Source organism: Abramis brama (assembly GCF_963993115.1).
Source record: "Abramis brama genome assembly, chromosome: 10".
NCBI classification, from domain to species: Eukaryota; Metazoa; Chordata; class Actinopteri; order Cypriniformes; family Leuciscidae; genus Abramis; species Abramis brama.
Genome location: NC_139972.1, coordinates 22509072 through 22532396, shown reverse-complemented (window position 1 = coordinate 22532396; position 23325 = coordinate 22509072). Strand labels below are relative to the sequence as shown.

General features: G+C 36.5%; 1 protein-coding gene across 4 annotated transcripts in view; it reads right to left on the bottom strand.

Annotated features, from left to right (window-relative positions):
* gdpd5b (glycerophosphodiester phosphodiesterase domain containing 5b) overlaps nucleotides 1-23325 on the bottom strand; it is a 52131-nt gene that overhangs the window by 15241 nt on the left and 13565 nt on the right. For all 4 annotated transcript variants that reach the window (XR_014607926.1, XR_014607927.1, XM_084126078.1 and 1 more), the window contains exons 2-7: nucleotides 18787-18961; nucleotides 6542-6645; nucleotides 3664-3757; nucleotides 3391-3450; nucleotides 3029-3127; nucleotides 1067-1160 (exon numbers count right to left, since the gene is read on the bottom strand). Coding sequence is in view for 2 of the 4 variants with exons in the window: in XM_084126078.1 (XP_083982204.1) it covers nucleotides 1067-1160; nucleotides 3029-3127; nucleotides 3391-3450; nucleotides 3664-3757; nucleotides 6542-6645; nucleotides 18787-18903 (568 nt within the window). In the remaining 2 variants the exon portion in view is untranslated. The remainder of the gene's footprint in view (nucleotides 1-1066; nucleotides 1161-3028; nucleotides 3128-3390; nucleotides 3451-3663; nucleotides 3758-6541; nucleotides 6646-18786; nucleotides 18962-23325) is intronic.

The following is a 23325-nucleotide window of genomic DNA, read 5'->3' as shown; positions in this document are numbered from 1 at the left end:
ATATACACATTCTTGTGTTGCACTATGAATGAGCACATGATGTGTGGAATTGAGCTTACACAGCTATTTTAATTCACATGCGAAGTTAATCCACATGAATAGTTTTCTAAATCTTACAAATGAAGACAAAATACACTTCCATTCAAAAGCTTGGGGTCTTCTATTTCATAATAATTTTTATTTAGCAAGGACACATTAAATTAAGTGACAGTGAAGACATTTATAATGTTACAAAATATTTCTATTTTAAAAAAATAGCCATTCTTTTGAACTTTCTATTTATCAAAAATATATTCATCTGTTTCAAAATTGATATTAATAATAAATGTTTCCTTGAGTACTAAATCATCATATTAGAATGATTTCTGAAGGATCATGTGACACTAAAGACTGATGAGTAATGATGCTGAAAATTCAGCTTTGCATCTGAGGAATAAATCCCAGTTTAAAATATATCCAAATAAAACAGTTATTTTAAATTATAATACAATTTTGACAATATTACAGTTTTATTGTATTTTTGATTTAATAAATACAGCTTTGGTGAGCATTAGGCTTTGCTGCGATAGTCGGTGTTACCAGAGTTACACAGTGTTCAGCCACACACCGATTACATCACTTGCCCACAGCGGTATTCTAATTTACACACACACCTTCATGGTGTATGCAGTGCCTATTAATTTTGTTAATAAAGCTCATGTTAATGAAGTGTAATTAATGTTAATAAAGGCTCTGTGTACTGTACGTCCCTGAGGAAGGAAGAGGCATTTTGTTCTGATTAACTAAATGAGCTAAACCAGTTAAATCTGTGCGTAGTTGAATCAGATGAGCTTGGGTAAACAGAAATGAAGAATCAATAGCAGTTTATTAATTTCGCCCCAAATGCTGTAACATGAAACACTAGAGCATTGAGCTAGTGGAGATAGTAATGTGTCTGTGTGATGACAGGAATGTATCAATAGGGATGGAGGACTTCTCTGTGTATCGCTTTAATAATTAACATCTGGTTAATAATGATGTCTAACTGAGAGCCTGATCTTTGAGCGAGGAAGTGAATTCGGCTTACTGGTTTTCTCTCCTCGTGCCACCTGTCCCGCCACCAGCCAGGCCAAAGCGGTTGTAGCAGCTAAAGCGCCGATTTGAAGGAAGGGACCAGTAGCCTGAACAAAAATGGAGACATTAATTTGTCCTAAATACACAAACATAGACAGAATGAGAGAAATGTCTAGAAAACTGAGGAACCTTATTTAAATGGATAGTTCACCCAAAAATGAATCTTTTGTCATCATTTACTCACCCTCATGTCATTCGAAACCTGTAAGAATTATGTTTATCTTTGAAACACAAATAAAGACATTTTAATGAAATCAGAGAGATTTCCATCCCCCAATTGACAGCTACGCAACTACCATTTTGACGCTTCAAAAAGTTCATAAAGAGATCGTAAAACGAATCCATATGAATTGAATGGTTTAGTCCAAATTAAGGCTTTTATTCACATAAACATTCACCAACTCACACATCAGTTGTGGTAAACGGAAGCTCAAGCATGTTCGCTTGACTTTCGAGAACCAATGAGGTTCATTCTTGTGTGTTACGCAGCACGTTTGAGCTTCAGCAAGAACCAATGAGGTTCATTCTCGTGTGTTACGCATCATGTTTGAGCTTCAGCAAGAACCAATGAGGTTCATTCTTGTGTTACGCATCATGTTTGAGCTTCAGCAAGAACCAATGAGGTTCATTCTTGTGTGTTAGAGGTTCATTCTCATGTGTTACGCATCATGTTTGAGTTTCAGCAAGAACCAATGAGGTTCATTCTCGTGTGTTATGCATCATGTTTGAGCTTCAGCAAGAACCAATGAGGTTTATTCTTGTGTTACGCATCATGTTTGAGCTTCAGCAAGAACCAATGAGGTTCATTCTTGTGTGTTAGAGGTTCATTCTCGTGTGTTACGCATCATGTTTGAGCTTCAGCAAGAACCAATGAGGTTCATTCTCGTGTGTTACGCATCATGTTTGAGCTTCAGCAAGAACCAATGAGGTTCATTCTCGTGTGTTACGCATCATGTTTGAGCTTCAGCAAGAACAAACTAAACGAACTAAATTCAATCTGTTCATCATATAAAGCGATCGTGTCTCTACAGAAAATGTTGGACTAAACCGCTCAATTCATATGGATTAGTTTTAGTTGTATGTAACTTTTTGAAGCGTCAAAGTGGTAGTTTCGTTGCTGTCTATGGAGGGACAGAAAGCTCTCAGATTTCATCAAAAATATCTTCATTTGTGTTCCAAAGATAAACGAAAGTCTTAAAAGTTTGCAACGACATGAGGGTGAGTAAATAATGACATCGTTTTAATTTTTGGGTGAACTAAGCCTTTAAAGTGTCTGTAGAAAAATCAGTTTACAGAGAGAGATAGCACACTCAAGACAAACTTCTAGCCTGAAGCATACACTATCATTCAAAGGTTTGGGGTCTGTAAGATGTTTTAATGTTTTTGAAAGAAATCTCTTACACTCACCAAAGCTGCATTTATTTAATCAAAAGTACAGCAAAAAAAACAGTAATACTGTGAAATATTATTGCCTGTGATGGCAAAGCTGAATTTTCAGCATCATTACTTCAGTCTTCAGTGTCACATGATTCTTCAGAAATCATTTTAAAATGCTACTTTGCTGCTCAAGAAGCATTTCTTATTATTATCAATGTTGAAAACAGTTGAGCCGTTTAATATTTTTGTGAAAACAGATTTTTTTTTTTTATGAATAGATTGCTCAAATGAACAGCATTTATTTGAATGATAAATCTTTTGTAACATTACATATGTATTTACTGTTACTTTTGATCAATTTAATGCAACCTTGCTGAATAAAAGTGTTCATTTCTTTCAACAACAAAAATCGGACTGACCCCAATCTTTTGAAGGGTAGTCTAACTAGAAAAACGTACAAGGAAACGTCCCTGACATTTATTATCAGGCTTTTCAGGACTATCTGAAACCCGGAGATCAGATTTCTAAAAGAACATACCTGAAGAGAAATCCAAACTACATCCCATTCCTCTCCCCACATCTGAGTGACAGATATCACGCCAATTGTTGTAGCGAGCAAAGCGACTGTCACACCAATCTAGTGAGAAAAACCAGTTAATTCAGTTAAAAGTCATATTACACAATTCTACTTAATTTATTCCCAGCAAACCAAACTATGCTTCCTTCTCTGTTCATAAACAAACAGGAAATACAACTTATACTATCTCAATGTGGCTAGAAAGCCTCAGGGCATGAGGTGTTTGTGACACTGTGTCAAGGTTAATTTTGTTTGTCTCACATAAACGGACTAGGTTTTCTATTTCTATTCTGGGGAAAAACATTTCAATGGTTGACAGGTACCTTGTGGAGCCAGTGAAGGTTTAACTGCTGTCCGACAGCTACATGACACAGGGCTAAAATCTGGACCAAAAAAGGACAAATATTAAGTTTAACAAAAAAACGGGTGACAGCAACTGTTAAGATAAAGTGATAACTAAAATAAGCCAAAATAATGCTGAATGGTGACATGTACACATGTGTGAGAGAGATATTTAAAGCGTTAGTGGTTCTGGAGAGGTTTTGGTATGCAAACCCACAGTGCCGTATCAGTGCTACAGAGCAGTTACAACTCACCATTAAAAATGCAATATAGGTGAAGCCAGCTGCCGTTGTGGCCAATATGGGAATGGTTCCATCGCTCCACTCCCCTGAACGGTTATATAAAAACCTGTGGGAGCACAATACCGGAAAACTGTTAGAAGTTGATTATTCAGCATTAGAATTCGTGGGTGTCCTCCATAATGTTCAGACCTAACCAAATAACCAAGCCCCTGAAAAACAAATAGAAGCTAACTAATCTTTTGACAGGCTCCACATTTCTCTTGCTCGCTCTCATGAGAGCTCTGGATTATGTAAGTATACTTTTACCAAAGAGGTGAATCAGAGAAGCATCTGTTTTACAAAAAGCATCATCTGCCTTGTGCGTATCTTTGAAACAAAGGGAGATAAAGCATATGAGACCATGAGGCACAGTATCAGGGTCAATATTAGCTTTCTTCAACATCTAGGCACAACGGCTTTGATCAGAATTGAATACCGGCCTATGTTTACCCAATGTGTAGTATATCCTTTATATCCTGAAAAAGTGCATATTATTCCACAGTATGCTTCAAACTGTAGTATGCTGTAGACATCTTTATGCTATTTTTAATTCAGAGAGTCGTATAAAGTTAACATCTTGTTTTTATATAACCACCAGTTGTTTTTCTATAATGCTGTGGGAAAAAAATGGCAAATGTTACACTGCGTTCACGCCATGTCGTAATTACCGCTCAGTACACTTTCGAAACACTCTCGCGGTACTTTGGTGTCATTCACCGATCAGTCAGTGCAGCTTCAAGTCGAACACACTTTAAATCTGCAGTGGTCAGGTGATACAGCGGCCACGGGGTACAAGTCATAGCTCTCAGAAAATTCAACAAGCACATGAAGGCTTTTTACATGGCGTGAAAGCACCTTTAAAAGAATGTTAAATGAATGTTTTCAACATAATGTTTCATATAATATAAGAAATGTTTCTTGAGTGTTAGAATGATTTCTAAAGGAATGAAGACTGTCTGCTAAAGTAATGAAGTAACGGCTGCTAAAAATTCAGCTTTGCCATCACAGGAATCAATGACATTAGAAGACAGCCGTTTTAAATTGTAATAATATTTCCACAATATTACTGTTTTTACTGTATTCAAATGTAGCCTGGGAGAGCATGAGAGACTTCTTTCAAAAACATAAAAAAATCTTACTGACATAGTATATACTGCAGCAATAGCAATATGTTAGTATGTTTATCTGAGCCTAGAATCAGAATGGAAAAGGGGTGGGCATGTCATAGATCACCCTTCTGAACTGACAGGCTAAACTGCAGCTTTGTGGGCGGAGCCAGATTGAGGGTTTGATGCCTCTCCTGCCTGATCACAGATTCTACATGCTTGCACGGTCCCTCTGGGCATTAACTGGAGTTCGCTGTGAATCAACCCCTTTTGTCCTCTACAGTAAAATCAAGGACAATGTACCTCCCATGAGACTGTGTGGGAGAAGGTGGAGGCCACAAAGAAGGAGAGAAGTGACATTGAAAAGGAAAAGAAAACAGAATTAAAAAGGAGATCAGGAGGATCAGGAGAAAACGACCTTGAGGAAAAAAGCAAACAATGGCTTTTACTGTCACGTTGTTTTTAATGTCCTCAACCCGTTTTACGGAGTATGTGGCTCCTGGGAAATGGAAGATTATGTAGTATTGTTTCGTCACACCTCGATTACTGTAATGCTTTATATATAGGCGTTTGTCAATATTCATTGGTACGCCTACAGCTTGATCAAAATGCAACTGCCCCCTCACTTGTTTTCTTGAACCAATACTGTCCAATAGTAATATACTGTATGTGGCTGCAGTCTTCTGTTGTCTTGTTATTTGTTTGTGCATATGGCAATTGTTTTGCTGAAAAAAACTGCTGAAAAAAATGAAACCGCTTTATAAACAAATTTGATTTGACTAAAATGTATTTAATAGCTAAACCATGACTGAATGTAAATGCAAGTATTTTTGTGTGTGTTAATATTATACAGCATTATGCAGATATACTATATTATATATAATGTAATAAAATACATTTTATATATAAATAAATATTCGATTAATCGCAATTAATTCCACCTAACATAAAAGTTTGTTTACCTAATAAATGTGTGTACATATAAATATAATATACTGTATATACACACATATATTATGTAAACACAAACTTTTATGTTAGATGCGATTAATCGCAATTGATCGATTTGACTACTAATTACTATATATGTATATATGCATGTATGTGTATATATATATATACATTTTATTTCTGTATTTTATGTAAACATTTAGTTCACATAAATGAGCAACACACAACAAAGAACACTGCCCTTGGTCCTATATCCCAAAATGCACTCTGCTCGACTTGCCCTTCCGTTTAATGTTTGACAAATTAACTGGAAATAATAGCAGCCTCGATTATCAGCATAAGTTTCTTGACTCAATGATTAATTGGACTGACAAAAGCAAACACATTTTTTTCATACAACCTTGCATTAAAAATACAAAATAACTGCATTTATTCAAGATGATAATTAGCTGGATTAAATATGTAACCAGTATGCAATGCAATGTAGCATACTACTCTAATTCATTGCATAATGCATACTGTTTTAAATACTAAAAGTAGTATTTGTATATACTGCACAGTATGTGCAATCAGCAATTCCATTCTAAATCCTAGCCAAAAACAGTCCAGCCTATCTATTAAAGTTGCAATCTGTTCCATCAGAGCCTTTTCCATGATCTCTGGATTACTTTAAGCGTAGGATTATACCAAATTTGTTTCGGGAAAGCTCATGAGTTTCTTAGATGTATCTGTGCAGAGAAACAGAGATTGTGGGATCGCTGATGAAAGTGTATGATTTTAAAAGGCCTACTCACCAGTTAAACTCGCTGTAGTCATTGTGGGCCTCCCACCAGAAGTAAAACCACACCAATAACAAGGAGAAAGTGCAGAAGAGAATGAAGGTCCATAAACACTCCCACTGGAACAGAAAAACACACACACACACAAAATAGGAGTAAATAAGAGTTTAAAATAAATCTGTTCCATAATTTTATGTCGATCAACAAGTATTATTAAACAGGTTGGTATCAGCATGCAACAATACAGTCACTGTGAGAAACTGTGCCAAAAGATAATTTCGAGACCTAGAAGGAGAACAAAATTTCAAAATACTGTCAACACTGTTTAAAAATTTAGTGAAATTTAATATGGAGTTCTCATAATGCCTCAGGAAATGACTGCATACTCATATGAAACTCAATTAATCTGAATAGAGCTGGTTCAATAGTGAGAACTGCCTTCATCACAGATTCATTATTAAAACATTAGTTCTGCTCTCAGCAGGATACAACAGAGGGCCTTCTTGTTGCCTGAATTCAGCTCACTTTCTAAGACATCAAGAGATGCAAACACTAAATTCATTGCAAAATCTGCAATAATTGAATATAAATTTCCCCATACTTCACTCGCATAATGTAACAAATTATGCTTTCTAAGCCGATGGTCTTCGCATCAATGTTTATTTAAAAACTGGAAGTGCCTTGTTAAATATCCTATATTGATTTGTTTTATTATAGATAAATTATGGACTGAAATGAAAATATCATTGATTTGGTAAGCTATTTTAGTACCATGTTAGCCACTCGGGTATTTCTTCTCCAGTTTACATCTTCCAGTGGATGGAATTGGTATTTAGCATTTTATATTAGCATTTCTCAAACATATACAAACAAGTAGCCTATTCAACAACACCTTCTTTGAGACAGAGTTTAATTTTCAGCATATCACCAGCACTTCCCACACATTTTTTTTTGTTTGCACATACACCCCTGACACAGCCAACCTCTTAACAATAACCAATGTACTGTGAATAAAGTCCGAAGCTAAAAATATCATCATTTATTTGGCTCACAGAGTAGTGCGTTGTCTACAGCACACAAGAAAATTGGGTTTGTGGATTAATTAAATGGCTAGTGTGCAATTACATACACCATGAAAAACAATAAAAACATTCATTTATTTAGACATAAATAATGCTTTTAATGTTCGAATGGACTAACGTTACTATAATTTTCAAATCGGAGTAATTTTCCTTAATGGTTATCCTCTTTAATCCACCCTGGTGATTCAGTGTCAGTTCTGTATATGGCAGACAACTTCTAATTCCTTCACATTATGAACTGAAAGGAGACAAAAATACAGGTATAAACCACCCAGTATAATGAAAACCTGATTTTTTTAGAACAGCATGCTCAAATATATATATTTTTTTAAATGAAATAAAAGTGAAAAATAAAATAAAACATGGTTACATAAAGAAATTCACTCTGTTCTCATTGCAAAACAAAGACAATGCAGAATGACAGCACCTACTTCAATAAAAAAATAGCAGGGACACAAAGTACTCAACTGTCAATCTTCTTCCTCATCACTACACAAAGAATGAAAATATAGTCTGCCATGAGGGAGCAGAGCAATGAAAATATTTGAAATGTTCACAAAAAGCAGTTAGAAAGCATGTATTAATTCCTAAGCTCCATCATCCAAAAACACCTAAATATAGATGGATAAAGAGGATTATGGGTAGTTTCTAAGCAGAAAAATAATTCAAACAAATAAATGCTGCTAAACCTGAGATCTCACACCAACATCACAGGCTGTCTGAATGCGCCAAATCAATAGCACACCATAAAACGGGTCAAATGTCAAATGTGGTTTTGTTTTTCCAAATGATTTTTCCATCGAATTTAAGAATGACACCAGAACAACAGAAATCTTTAACACTGACATGGGATGTGGGTGGATGCAGGGTGTTGCTATACGGTTTAACATTATAATATACAGTATAAAACAATGATATTCATTTTTATTAGCTAAATATTAAATGTTGTTTTTGAAGATTAACTTTGAGTGAGCATTTGATGACAGCAAAGGTAATTTACATATGAAAAAGGGGAAAATGAGCATGCACAATTAAATATACAATACTACCATGTTTTTTAAGCATAAGATTTATTATGAAGTCAGATCATAATCATAAGTCAGATCACTTCGAAAACCAAAAGCCCATTTCTCCTGAACATGCTGCATAATTTGAAGAATAATTCATTGTGGGAAAGTTTAATAGTTTAAGTTAAGGATTTATTCACCACATAGCAAGACCCTGCATCCACCCACATCCCATGTCAGTGTTAAACATTTCTGTTGTTCTCAGTCTGGTGTCATTTTTAAACTCGATGGAAAAATCATTTGGAAAAACAAAACCACATTTGACATTTTATGGTGTGCTATTGATTTGGCGCATTCAGACAGCCTGTGATGTTTTTTAAGCATAAGATTTATCATTATTAAGTCAGATCATAAACAATGATCAGATCACTTCGAAAACACGCTGCATAATTTGATATAATTCGCTGTGGCCTTGTGGGACAAGTTTTGCGCCAAAGTTTAATAATGGCCTGAATGACTCATCCCTCATGACCTTGAACACACAATCTTAAGATGAAGATAGTTCAGCATATGAATTGATAAACTCAGCTGTGTTTTTGGCACTGTCGTGGTTGTAGCAAATTGCCATGACATCATCAGGGTCAATAAGAAGAGACAACTCGACAGAAGGGATTCAGAGGAAACTGTGTTTCCTCTAAACGAGAATATCATCTTATCATTAAGCCTCAAAGTTTGATTATGTCCTGCTGATCTGAGATGGCAGCGCCACTTCACTACTTAGTACCAAAGTAAACTCACTTTTTTTTCCACTATTTCCTGAGGGGAGTGTTGAATTTGTATTGTGCAAGTCAACTGTCTAGACTTTAAATGTCTTATTGTTACAAATCACAGAGTTATGCCAGGCACAGACATGGGCGTCAGTTTGGTTTGAAATGTGCTGGGGAGTGGGACAGAGACGCATTCGGAAGTGCATTTTCAGAAGTGCTGGGTACAATGACGCATTCATTTTTTTTTCTTTCGCGCAGTTCATGTTTTGAAAGATGATGTCCTGTAGCTTACTAATGTAAATAAAAAAATATGATGATGTCCGACTCGTTTTATGAAGAAGAAAGCCTTAAGTTTTCAAAAAGCATTAGACTATGACCCACTATTCTGCTTCATAAGTACCATGTTGACAATATGACATGACGTGATTTAATGTACCTAAACAATGATTACCAAATTTCTCTCTCACATTGCTCCTCATAACCACTGAAAACGGTCAAAAAACCGAACCAAAAGTCCAATTATTATGGACGTTATCTGACACTAAGCGTTTCTGCTTCATTAGAGCCTAAGGAAAAAAGCTGAACGTGGTTTAAAGGTCCCGTATTATGCCCCTTTTCACAAGATGTAAAATAAGTCTCTGATGTCCCCAGAGTGTGTATGTGAAGTTTCAGCTCAAAATACCCAACAGATCATTTTTTACAGCATGTTTAAATTGTCATTTTTTGGGGCTCAGAAAAACTCGCTGTTTTAGTGTGTGCCCTTTAAATGCAAATAAGCTGCTGCTGGACGACCCAGGGGGCGGAGCTTCATGAGCTCGGGCTCAGTCTCTCAGGACAATTTCATCTCACGGAATGATGATAATATCAGAAACTCTCAGTAACTGTGTTCATTTCGAGTCGGACAATAATGCCTACAGAGTCAGAGTGCTGTATAGAGATGAAACAGGTATAGTTTAGTAGTTTAATTAGTTATTATAACGTATTTGTCATCTGCTTGTATGTATCCATTATTTTATTAATTTATTAAAGTCTGCTGTCTGAATGATGATCAAACATATACTGATGAGTTTAATAGAGTTTATTGTACATCACACAAAAGATGAAGCGTCAGTTTTACTTCAGAAAATCACCGTAAGAGCTGAGTAAACACAGTAAGTTATAAGAAGTGCGCAAGTACATAAACGAATTTCGGTAGAGTTGAGGGAGCATTCCTGTGGGCGGAGGTTAGTCAAAAAACGGTTCTACTGACGTCATTAAAGAAGGAAGTAGAGGGATGTAGTCCAAACCGGCCGTTCGATGTAGGCGACTTCTGTTAAATAAAATATCTCGCGTGGCATTGAACTTTGAGCTTTATAATTTTACAGATATTATTTATGCTCTAACAGCAACATTACACACTAACTAAAGTTTGAAACATGGGATCACGAAGAACGGGACCTTTAATGTACCTAAACAGCGATCAATGATCCCCAAATTTCTCTCATATTGCTCCTCATAACCGCTGAAAACTGTCAAAAAAATCTAACCCAATGTCCAATTATTATGGACGTTATCTGACATTAAGCGTTTCTGCTTCACATGGGTTGACTCCCCACGGTTCTCATGGGCTTTATATATAAGTCCTAACGTGAAAAAGCTTTACGTGGTTTAATGTACCTAAACAACGATCACCAAATTTCTCTCTCATATTGCTCCTCATAACCACTGAAAACTGTAAAAAAAAACTGTAAACCCAAAGTCCAATTATTATGGACGTTAATTTAAAAGAGGTGGGTACAAAATGACTCATGACGAAATCTGGTGGGTACGCCGTTCCCACCGAAATTGACGCCTATGGGCACAGAAACACTTCTAAGAACAAATCTAAAGGTAAAATCAAAGTAACAATTCCCTTCAAAACGATCCCAGCAAAGCTTTGCGTGGCACATTAGTTTTAATGCTGTAAAGTAAACGGCTTGGACTATCGCTAATTGGTTAAGGTGGGGTGAAATGGCATGGTTACAGTGGTTGCCTTTAATTATCTTCATTAAGTTAAACAGGCTTATCTGATGCTGAAATATGGGCATAATAACAATATCTCAAACTAAGATCTGCCAAGCACTGGCAGCAATTATGAAAATTAGCTTCTTTAGCATTTCCTGAGCAAAGAAACGAGCTGAACCACTGTCCAAAAACATGACAGATAGAGGCATACAAACAGCAAAAAACAACAACAAAAAACAGCTTTTCCTTGGAGTGCTTTAACTTTGATGCCCCATAATCATATTATTTATTCATACAGTATTTACCGCACACATCTGCCAACTGTAGACAATATCTAGTCCACATAGGCAAAGGGCAAAGAACACGGGGAGGCCAGCTGCCCGATGTGAGAGTAAAGGAGAGGCAGTGGGTGGAAATGAGCGGAGAGAGAAAAGGTAGGGGGAGCAGCGGAACAACGTCCTTTCATAACAGTCCCTCAGCTGTAAGTCTCATTGGTGAGTGAGTTGCAAAATCAAGTCCCTTTTTTACAGACTGACCCATTCTGGAACAGATGTCACACAATCCATTAACAGAACCGTTAAAAAAAAAAAAACGATATGCGTTCTATTCATAGAGTGGTTATTTTACTGGTGTACAGAAGCACCTTTCAAATACGGGTCTCAAAAACAGACTAGACAACTGAAAAGAAATGTCATTGGAGGTAAAATTGAGGTCAGATGGAATTAAAAGTGTCAGTATAACAAAGACTATGCTAAATGACTTTACTAAACCACATGGATTCAATATAGCACTACTAGGTTAGTTGGATCATTCTACTGAATAGACCAGCAGTAACAGTGGGAAAGGTGCTATGTAAATTCTCACTATAGTTTTGGCATTTACATAATGGTATTTTTGGTCCTGAAAGTAGTTTCACTACAGCTCGACAGTGTCTGCCTGAAGGTTACAGTCAGACATGCTAGATGTCTAAATGTAAATGCTGTGATCCGGACTAATTTCCACTTGAAATTACACTGCTTATTTCTATTCAAAGAGTTTCCATTGATGTTAATTGTTATGTAAAAATCACTGTGGGTCAATAATGTGTAATGTTGTGGCGGCAGTTTTATAAGCTGCCTTTTCAAATGTGCAAAAGGAACAAAATGGAATATGTACTTTAAACATGGAAAAACATCTTCATCAAAGAACTAAAGGTCAGATGAAGCATATATCTCGATTTAAAAGCACAGAATAGCCAAGATCTTTGTAAATCCATACTTCAAATCCATAGTTAACCCAAACATTTTAATTCTGTCATCAATTAGTCACCAACCCATTGAAAAGCTCCCGAGGAACATAAGCAGATTGAAGATGTCACTGGGGAAAATGTTTTTTTTTTTTTGTTTTTTTTTTCCATACAATGATATTCAATGGAATCCAAAACAACAGAATTTAGAACTATCCCTTTAACATCTTTCTCTCTTCTCCAATGAAAAATATAACCGTAACCTAATAATCTCCATGTTGATGGACCGGAAAGATTAAATCTGACAAGAGCATGCATTGTAGGTCACCTTGTAGGAAATACTGGCACTAGAATACACACATAGATCAATTCATCAAAGCCATTTAAAAATGCTGCTCTCTTCTGTAAACGTGAGCCCTGAATGACAGCAACAGCACTGGCAGAAGAGTGGAGAGAATCTGAAAGCAAAGTCTTCCTACATGTGAATCCAAGAACATTGTAGTGAAACGGATTACTACGTGCAAAACAGCGTCTGGGGAACAGAAAGCAATCACAAATATAATCTGTATTCCTGAGGGATGGCAAGAGTTTAAGAGCCTCAGTTCGTTGCTGTGGGTTTTGTTGGTCTGTGGGTTTCTTCCAATCCACTGGAAATGACAGTCTTCACCCTGAGGGAAAACACAGATTTTTGGTGGCAGTTCTGAACCTGCTGTAGGCTGAAGTCACAGTCTTGTCACTGTGTATAATGCCTATGGTGACACCCTGCCCTCAGTACTGACTGGAAAAGGAGAATGTTTATACTTAAGTGTTTTCACCAGACCAAAAGGTATTTGAACTCCATTTAAAAAGATGTTGAAAGGGATATTTCACCCCACCTCCCCCTAAATATAGTTAAATATGGTTAGCATAAAGCCAAATTTGTTATGAAAGACACTGACAAATACATTCTATAACCAAAGTGACATTTCAGTTGATGAGTGCTGTATGAATGAAAGCAAAGTAAACAACTAGCTGTCTGTCGTGTCATTGACACATGTATGCCACACATTGCGAGTTAATCTTTACTGTCAATCACTAATGTTAGAGCTGTCAACCTCTCTCAGATTAAAAATGATAGAAAAGAGGAGAACTGTGTGGAGTGGGTAGATCCTGAGAGGTTTTGGCAGCAAATCTGAGAGGATGAAAGCAGGCTGGCGTAATGATGCTGAAAATTCAGCTTTGTAAATAAATATATTTTAAAATATATTAAAATAGAAAACAGTTATTTTACATTGGAATAATATTTCACAATTACATTTTTTTTTTCTGTATCTTTGATCATATAAATCCAGCCTTGGTGAGCATAAGAGGAGCTGTTAAAAAAAAATACTGTACAAATCCTACACTTTTGAATGGTAGTGTATGTAACTGATCACAGTTGATTCACTACATGCCAGTCGCTGCTGTTATTGTGTATGTTGGCTTGTACAGACCATGCAGGGGCCCATGGGAGAAAAGGACACTTCTATTCATGTGTCCTTTGTGTTGGGATGCGTAAATGGAAAAACTCTCAATTATTACTGAGGAGGGATCTCTTTTCAGTGGAGCACAGCTGACAGCTTAAACAGGAGACAATCACACATTTCTCTGTCAAACTCACACTACCCAGACACAAATACAGGCTTCATATAAAATAATTAAACAGAACATATTATACGTATTAGATCCCTGTATGCCATGCTGTTTCTGGGGTTAAATAACAAAGCTTTTGTAGTGAGTTTGAAATGCCACATGGAATCTCACCGCTCCAGTGATTCCACAGATTTGAGTCTGGAATCATGAAATATGGATGCGCTTTGTATAATCCCAGACCTCACACCCCAGAGTTTAGTGTGTCATATGAGGATGAGAGCTGGGCTCTGAAACGATCAACTGTGGCAAGATGGGACAAAGGTCAAATTGTTGTGTATGAGTAAAATATCATATCCTGTTTCATTTAAAAGTGACAGGAAATGACATTAGCTGCATTCATTGAGAACTGACACCATTCTATCTGTCTCTCTCACTTACAGACAGCTGAACTGGCTGTTTCTGTGGACAGGGTCAGGCCTCCCGCAATGGACAGTCAAGACTGAGCCGAAACTGCTGACAGCACAGTACAAGCATCTGAGAGCCAGAGAACAACAGGAAACCAGGGCAATGGCTTAGTCTCCTTTTGTGGAATTAAAATGGAAATGTATATCTGCTCCCTTTTCGCTCATTTTATTGTATTAGGCATTGATCCAACTGCACACTGATAGGAGATATGCGATGCACATCTTCATCTGGTTCCCACATTATGTTCTGAATCCAAAAAAGCAAGCTCATGCCCCTACCATGAAGGTGGTAAGGCAATGTTTTTGGATGGAAATAGTATTACACTGATATACCACAAAAATATTACCAAAGTACATTTCCCAAAACCCCAAAAAAGCAAATATAAACGAAAACATTATTTCATTATATAATGATATATAATATTATTTATAAAAGAATATTAATATATATAATAAGTATCTTCTGCTCACCAAGGCTGCATTTATTTGATCCAAAATACAGCAAAAACAGTAATATTGTAAAATACTTTTCAGCAAGGATGCATTAAAGTTGTTGTATTTTGGATGGGACACAGCCTTGGTGAACAGAAGAGACTTCTTTTAAAAACATAAAAAAATCTTACTGATCTAAAATGCTTGAACGGTATAGTGTATATATAACAGGTCTCAAGTCCTTCATTGTAAGTCTATGGGATTTGTTCACAAGTTTTATTATCAAAATTTTACCACTGGAGTTTGTCCTGCATTATTTGATGAATCAGTCATGTCTATAATATAAGGACCAATAACAAATTATACATTATGTCTACTGTAATTTTACAGTATATGTATACAGCAGTGTGCTGTTTTACTGTACATTTTTTACAATGATTATCAAACTTGCTCTCAGACAGATTCCTTAGACAAATTTAGATTCCCTGGTGCCATGTGATGCTCCTCCTTTCACTATTAACATGCATCTGTACTGATAAGATTCCAACTTTATCTTGGTTTCTCTGACAACCATCTCTCCTGCTTCTCTCAGCAACATGACCACGGTCAAAAATCTGTGTCACTGATTTTCAACACAAAGTCTTCTCCTTTTGCTCCCGTCTCATCTTACAGCCCGATTCTCTGACAAGCAATTGTGTCCCAACTCTCTTCTCCCACAGGGACCTTTACAGAGTACACAACTGAAAACAATAATGCTCAAAGGCAAAACTCTCTCTGAAGGAAAGCAAACATTTATTAAATGCACCTCCAGGGAGTTTTGGATACTTTATTTGCTTGCTTAAAAAAACATGCATGAAAAGGAAGGGTTATAGTTTTTCCACTAACACATGTGTGTTTTTGAGCTACTGAAAGTCCTTAGAGAGATCATGGAAAAGGAAAAAAAATAGAGGATGTTTATTAGCGTAACACTTTCTGTGGCAAATCAAAGGGTACGTACAACATGAAAGGCCTCATGTTCCCTTGACGCTGTCCCTATTCCACTAACGTAAAATTTATACAGACCTGCAATGTTTTGATTAAAGTCTTCTTTTACTAAAGCACCCTCGTGGACTCTTGGCCTCGCTCACTGCATTAGACAACGAGGATAATACCATTTGTTGGCAGTCTGGAGGCAGCTCTTTCAACACACATATATAACATCACAATTCCCCTGATGCTCAGCACATGTCCTTTAATTAACTTCATGGAAGCGGCATCCTAGACAAAAAGTGCTTTGACGCATAAGATACTGATCGTTACTTACATATACTTGACTCTATTGAAGCAGACGTAAGCAAACCCCAGTCAAAAGACCCTCAAATAAAAAGATTATGATTAATGTGATTCCTAAGTAAATGATTTTATCCTCTATTACTAATATTTGCTTGCTGAAGTAAATCAATTTCTAGAACATAATTAAAATCTGTCATTAAAACACATTAAAATCAAGTCTTAAGAAATCTAATGGCAGGCTCCATTTGTTTTTTCTCTTTTTTTAATGAATAAAGCCCCGTTCACACCGCCAGCGACACGCAGCGACAAAGCGACATGATCCCATTCATTTCAATGGAGTGCTGGCGACTTCCGGCGACACGAGCGACAGTGACCGTTGGCGACAGAATGTGGGCGTGTCAAGCGACACGAGACGCGCGACAAAAGTTCAGAAATTTCAACTTTATGCAAATGAGAAGCGATTTTCGCGAGCGACAACCAATAGGAAAGAAGACTTTCAGTGGAGTTCAGCTCACGTCACCGTCTCGAGTGCAGGCAAGAAGAGTTCGAGGGCGATTTCACTGCTTTATATGATTTGACTGTATGGATATAATAAAATGATGCATGGAAAAGAAACTGTCGACATTCTCAGTGAGTTTAATTCACACATTCAGTTCGAGTGTTGTAATTTTATGATGCAAGTTGCTGCAGACAGTTCATTTTACAGTTTCCCCTGCATTATGTGGATTATAAGGGACAAGAAATTGATTATTTGTCAAATTCGAATGACGTTTTAGTAACTATTGACAGTATGAGTGAGTTTAATTTGTTGATTGATCGATCGATCGTTAATGTAGTTAAATATTTAATGCACTGCACTGCTGTGGTTAATATAACAACACTCTCCCAACAGCATAATATTGCTTTTAAATCTTTTAAGACCAAATCCTAGTCAAATTAGAATTATATCTCAGTTTTATATAACACTTGTGATGGTATATGCTCAGACGTGCAGTCTACCAATAACATTAGAGCGACAACACTAGGAACGCCCACAAGCGACTCCACAGTACAGAGACTAGCGACATGCAGCAACAAAATCGCTGGCGGTGTGAACGGGGCTTTAGGCTCATTAGTCTGGTTATTTCACATGTATACTATTACAGTACAAATGTTGGTTCACTACACTGAGAATTCTTTTTTAAACGACTGACCTCTAAGTGACCTATAGTTCCTTAATAAGCTTGTGTTCTCATATTGACACTACATCACCTATGTCTATGCACAAAACAAAGATAGACGCAGATAAAGAACACAAGGGAAAACAGAGTTTGCAATCAGCCAATGAATTTCTGACCTGAGTGCACAGTGACCCTTGACTAATCTGAACTTTGATCTTCTCAAAAAGGTTTTCTTGGAAACTATGACTCATCATGTGACCTTATTAATTTCCAATCCCAGTTAACCTATTACACTTTCAAAACAATCTGTATATGTTTAGGTTGTTACTTAAACATTATGAACCTAAACTGTTTTCTGGGACGCAAGATAAAGTTTCGAGGAGTTTGCAGTCAAAGAAACAACAACAAACATAATTCTATGTTTTTTTAATGCAAGACTTTTATTTTGAAAGACGTGTGTGAACGCTGTTGACTCTTCTGTCAGATGCAGTTTAAGTAAAGAGCGCCTGAGAAAAACGTGTTGCCTGATTTAGATTCTGCAGTCAGATGAGATGTCAGGTTACATGTCAGTATTACTATTTTAACGTTATTTTCATTGCTTGTTACAAAATATAAAGTATCTTTCCTGTCCTGTTAGCATGTGATTTATATCACTTCATAAAGTGCAAAAATAAATTACGAGCATGCAACGTTTTTTTTTACATAAATTTATTATAATTATATAGGCTAATTAAATAGGAATTAGGTCAAATTCCTAAAAAAAAAAAAAAAAAAAAAAAAAAGGTAGCGACCATGGAAAATGTGGGTCCTATGGCCAAGTCAGTTGACTTCCACTGTTCCACTGGACACCACACAACAACAAACATGTCACGATCAGTGTAGTCTGATTCGCGAATGAACCACTGATGTGATTCTTAATATTTTCGGTTGGTTCTTTTAAATGAATTGGTTAAACAGACTCTTTATTTGTTTTGAGTCTTTAAGTAGTAACAGAATGAAATGACTAAGAATCAGAAAAAACAACGTTAGCTTCTTTGAAATGATGCCGCTTGTTGGGGCAGTGTGAACTGGATTTAATCACTGTTGAAATCTGATCCAAAAAACTTCACCACAGCAAAACTGTTTGTAAAAACACTCAGGTAAAAGGTGTGTGCGATGAATTAAAATGAGACATCTTCCATTTTAGCTTGTGGAAGATTTGAGCTTTAATAAAGTCTTCGAGTCACAGCCAGATGGCTTAGAGACAGGGTAACTCACCTTGGTGGTGTCATCATGTGACCGCTGGTAGCGTTTCCACCGGCAGCCGTATATTCCGGTTAGACATGACAAACACAGCTGTCTCTCATAGACCTGTAAGGGTTGGTGCTTCACCATGCTCCGTCAATCCAGACTCCAACCCACCTCACTATCATCCCACTGACCGCCAATGACCCTGCAGAAAGACACACACAGAGCACTGCATAAAACAAACAGTAGATTAGCATTAGAACCATGTGACGCTTCAAATGGCTGACACATCCATAAATCATAAGAGGGGAGGAGTGGAGAACTGAGAGTGTTTTTCCAATTCAAACATTGTCACTGATCAATGCCATTCCAGGTCCTCTAAATACTGTAGGTGCATAATTCTTAAAACTGACCATTACAGCTCAATTTGTGCTTGTTAAAGATGTTGAAATTTACAGTTCAAAAGTTTGAAGTCAGTAAGATGTTTTTTTATTACTACTTTTACTCAGCAAGAATGAATTTAAAGTCATTTATACTGTTACAAAAGATTCTATTTCAAATAAATGCTGCTTTTGAACTTTATATTCATCAAAGAATCCTAAAAAAAAAAAAAAAAATTTAAGCAGCCAACTTTTTAACATAGATGATACTAATATTAATATGAAATGTGCACCAAATAAACTATTAATTAGAATGATTTCTGAAGAATCATGTGACACTGAAGACTGGAATAATGGCTGCTGGAAATTCAGCTTTGCATCACTGGAATAAACAACATTTTATAATATTAAATAAGAAAGCTGTCATTTGAAATGGGAATAATATTTCACAATATTTCTCTTTTTACTGTATTTTTGATCAAGTAAATGCAGCCTTGGTGAGCATAAGAGACTGCTTTCAGACTACTTTCTGTCTGTGGATCGATCTTTTGCGGACCCTCAACTGCTCTCGTGTTCATGTGGGTCAGGCACCAGATCGGCGCTGTGCCCATAGTAATCATCACTGTATTACCCAAGAGAATAAATTCACATTCTTGCAGCTTCAGCCCAGAGATTTTCCACTGCTTATCAGTCTCTATGAGGTACTAAGCCCCTGGAACCCTTATCAGGGAAGGCAGTGAAGCACTGGCATCAGCCAAAACACTGTCATCTAATGACATCTTTTTCATTTACACAAATCCAAGCACTGCGGAAAAGCTGACAGAGAAGTGCTTTCAATGTTGTTCATTTTTAGATTTCCGCTACAAATCTGCTTAAACGTTTTACGTTTTTACCCATCAAAAGCTTGGGGTCAGTACGATTTTTAATGTTTTTGAATGAAATAAATTATTTTATTCAGCAAAAATGCATAAAACAGACAGTACAGACTTTTAAGTTACAAATTTTTGTAAAATTTGTAATTTGTTACAAATTTTCTCTTTCAAACAAATGCTGTCCCTTTTGAATTTTTTTCTGAGAAAAATTCTGAGCGCAACTGTTTTCAACATTGATAATGTTTCCTATGTCCAAAATCATCATACTGGAATGATTTCTGAAGGATCATGTGACACTGAAGACTGGAGTAATGATGCTGAAAATTCAGCTTTGCATCACAGGAATAAACTACATTTTAAAACTGATTAAAATAGAAAACAGTTATTTTAAATTGTTAAATTATTCAACAATATTACTGTTTTTTCTGTATTCTCGAGCAGAGCAGAGATTTAAAAATCTTACCAACCGCCACCATATTTATAAGCATGACTATCATAACTCTGAGCACCTCCTCTTCTTATCTGCTAAATGATTCATTGCAGAGTTCACCCAAACAGTAATCAGGGACATCAGGCAGAGAATAGAGACCACCAGCAGCCTTTCATGTGCACTGTATTGGTGGGAGGTGTATCCGGTAATTAGAGGACCCAACAGAGCAAAGGGAGTTAGTTGCGTCACCAAGATGAGATGTCACCAAAGTTCATGTGAATGTGCATGAACCCTCAATCCAAATGCACACTGAAACATGATAGCAAAGACTGAACATTACAGGTAACATCAGAGGTCAAATCCCCTCATTTTGACATCATGAACCTGCATAATGCTACGATGAATGTTAGAGGCCACGCTGTTGAACTAGCGTCCGCTAATTTGCTTTGCCATGTCCTTGGAGTGAAATATTTTAAATGATATTAAAAAGCTCCGCTTGTACAAGGCAGACTGAAATATGCTTTTCCAAGGGTGTGTTATATAACAAAAAGAATTTCTTTCATAACAAAAATGAGCTTCAAATGCTTCTCTTGTGTTCATTACTGTAAATTAGCTGTCCGTGTTAGTTCATTAAAAAGAAAGCAATTATTCTTGCATTCCCATGCAGAGAAGAGAAGCCATTTTGGAGAACTGTTGAATAATTAAGCATCTCCTGTATTTACTGCTGGGTGTGTGAAAAATTTAGAAGGGGAACGGTAATCTAACAGGTGGGATAATTATAGGGTTAATTCGATCTGGTAATGCCAGACATGGCTGAAAGGCTTTTTACATCAATATTTTACATGTTTAATATTTGCGTGCCAGGATACATCTAGAATGAACCATTTAATAAACTAAATTAGAATAAATCATCATGTATTTATTCATTAATATCATCCAGGAATTAGATGGCTCAATAAATAAGTATGAAGGTTAAAATAATTAGGATTAGTCACTGTTGTCAGGAACTGGAGATGAAATGCAGCCGTCAGCTGTTCCGTGTCTCAACAGATCCCTCAGAGAGATAGAAAACATGCTATTACACAAGACCACGGTGAAGCAACGCAAAAACTCTGCTGTCTCTTTAAATATATCAACTTTCTGCCTGGTCACCAGTTCACTTAATTATCAGTTGGAAGGGAGAAGGTAAGCACTTGGGAAGAACTAATGATTCACTTTTAGACTTTGTCAGTGGAATTGTGTATTTCCTCTATGATGTCTATCGTATTTCCCGGAAGTCGTACAAGGTAAAAATTGCATTGTTGAGAGGGAAAAAAACATAGATAAGTCACATTATATGCTTTGGAATAGAAGACACAGTACATTTAAGATGATTAAAAAAATAAAAATAAAAACACCTTACTTGTATTCTGGAAATACGGTATCTATATACTATGATGTCACCCCAGCAGCACTAATGATGTCAGCATAAAATGTCTGAGTAAGTCACACACTCAGCTTTCTCGTAATATACCGCTATACCGCGGGAATTTCTTGCTTTTCAACCGCGGTAAGAAAAAATCCATACCGTCCCAGCCCTAATATATATATATATATATATATATATATATATATATATATATATATATATATATATATGGAAAAATATTGTGTCAATATTTATTAATATCTATATTGTGGAAAAAATTAAAACTTCAACACTGATGTTTAGATTTGCTCTCTGACTGATATTTTCAAGACTGTCATTCTTGTATTTTTAATCAAATTTCATCTGCATCCGCCAGCTAAATAATTTTAGCATAATGACATGTTGAAATCAACAGAATTCACACCAGCAAATGTTTACTTGTGCAATACATAAACATACACCCAAATAAGGCAAGAGTCAGTTTCTGTCAACTATGTGAAACTTTTACATCGGGCAATCGTTGTTGTTCAGCACTGAAAGCTCTAGTTGACTCTGGCGCCATACTTTTAGGGTTCTGACATGGGTGAGAGAGTTTAGGAACAATATTCTCCTTTTTTGCTGCTTCATTTCCTATTGCCAGAAAACAGCCTCCATTAAGGGAAACGGTTCAGCAGTTTGAATCTCAGTTTAGAGTTAGAAGGGAAAGGCTGAGTTAGGAGGAACCTCCCACGGCAAAAAGAGCCAGTATCATTGACAGTCTCAAGAGCCTTAAGGTGCAGTCACATTAGTGAAATTTTGGCAAAAGTTTGTGGGCAAAAAAGGTCCATTGTTTATTGTCAATAGTTTAGAGATGCATGAAGCACAGCTCACAGAAAAGACACTTTCAAGCAGATTTTTGTTGGTCCGTGTGGCAAATCCATGAACATGAACCTGTTGGAAAGTCTGCATTGAACTTTTTCACCCTGATGCAAATTTCTCAATCATGAGGATTCATATTAAAATGCCTGGATTTTGCCTGCGAAAGTCGCCGAACAACGGTAAATTTGACTGCACCTTTAGGCAGAAATGTCCACTGTAAGTCAGTCTACTATTAATATCTTAAACATGTTTGTATACTTAGGTTAAAGTACTGGTCACACTGAGCAAAAGATAAGCAGGTTAAACGGTTTACAGCCTAGTGACAAACTTATCAAGCCACTGAGTCATTTTTAAGATGACACTGTACCACGGTCAATTTGGTGAGACATTTAAAGTAACCGCAGACAATCAAGGGCTCCTCAAACTGATGCGCTACAAATGACTACCATCGGTCCTCGACAAGTGAAGAGACAATTGAAGAAAATGATAACAATCACCCCTTTGCCTTAGGGAAAGGTTGCAGATATTTCATTTTTATTCAGGCGTAAGATGTCAAATCTGATCGATTTAAAGGACAAAGGTGTTGCATTTTCCACAGGAGGAGACAAATTGCTTTCTTAA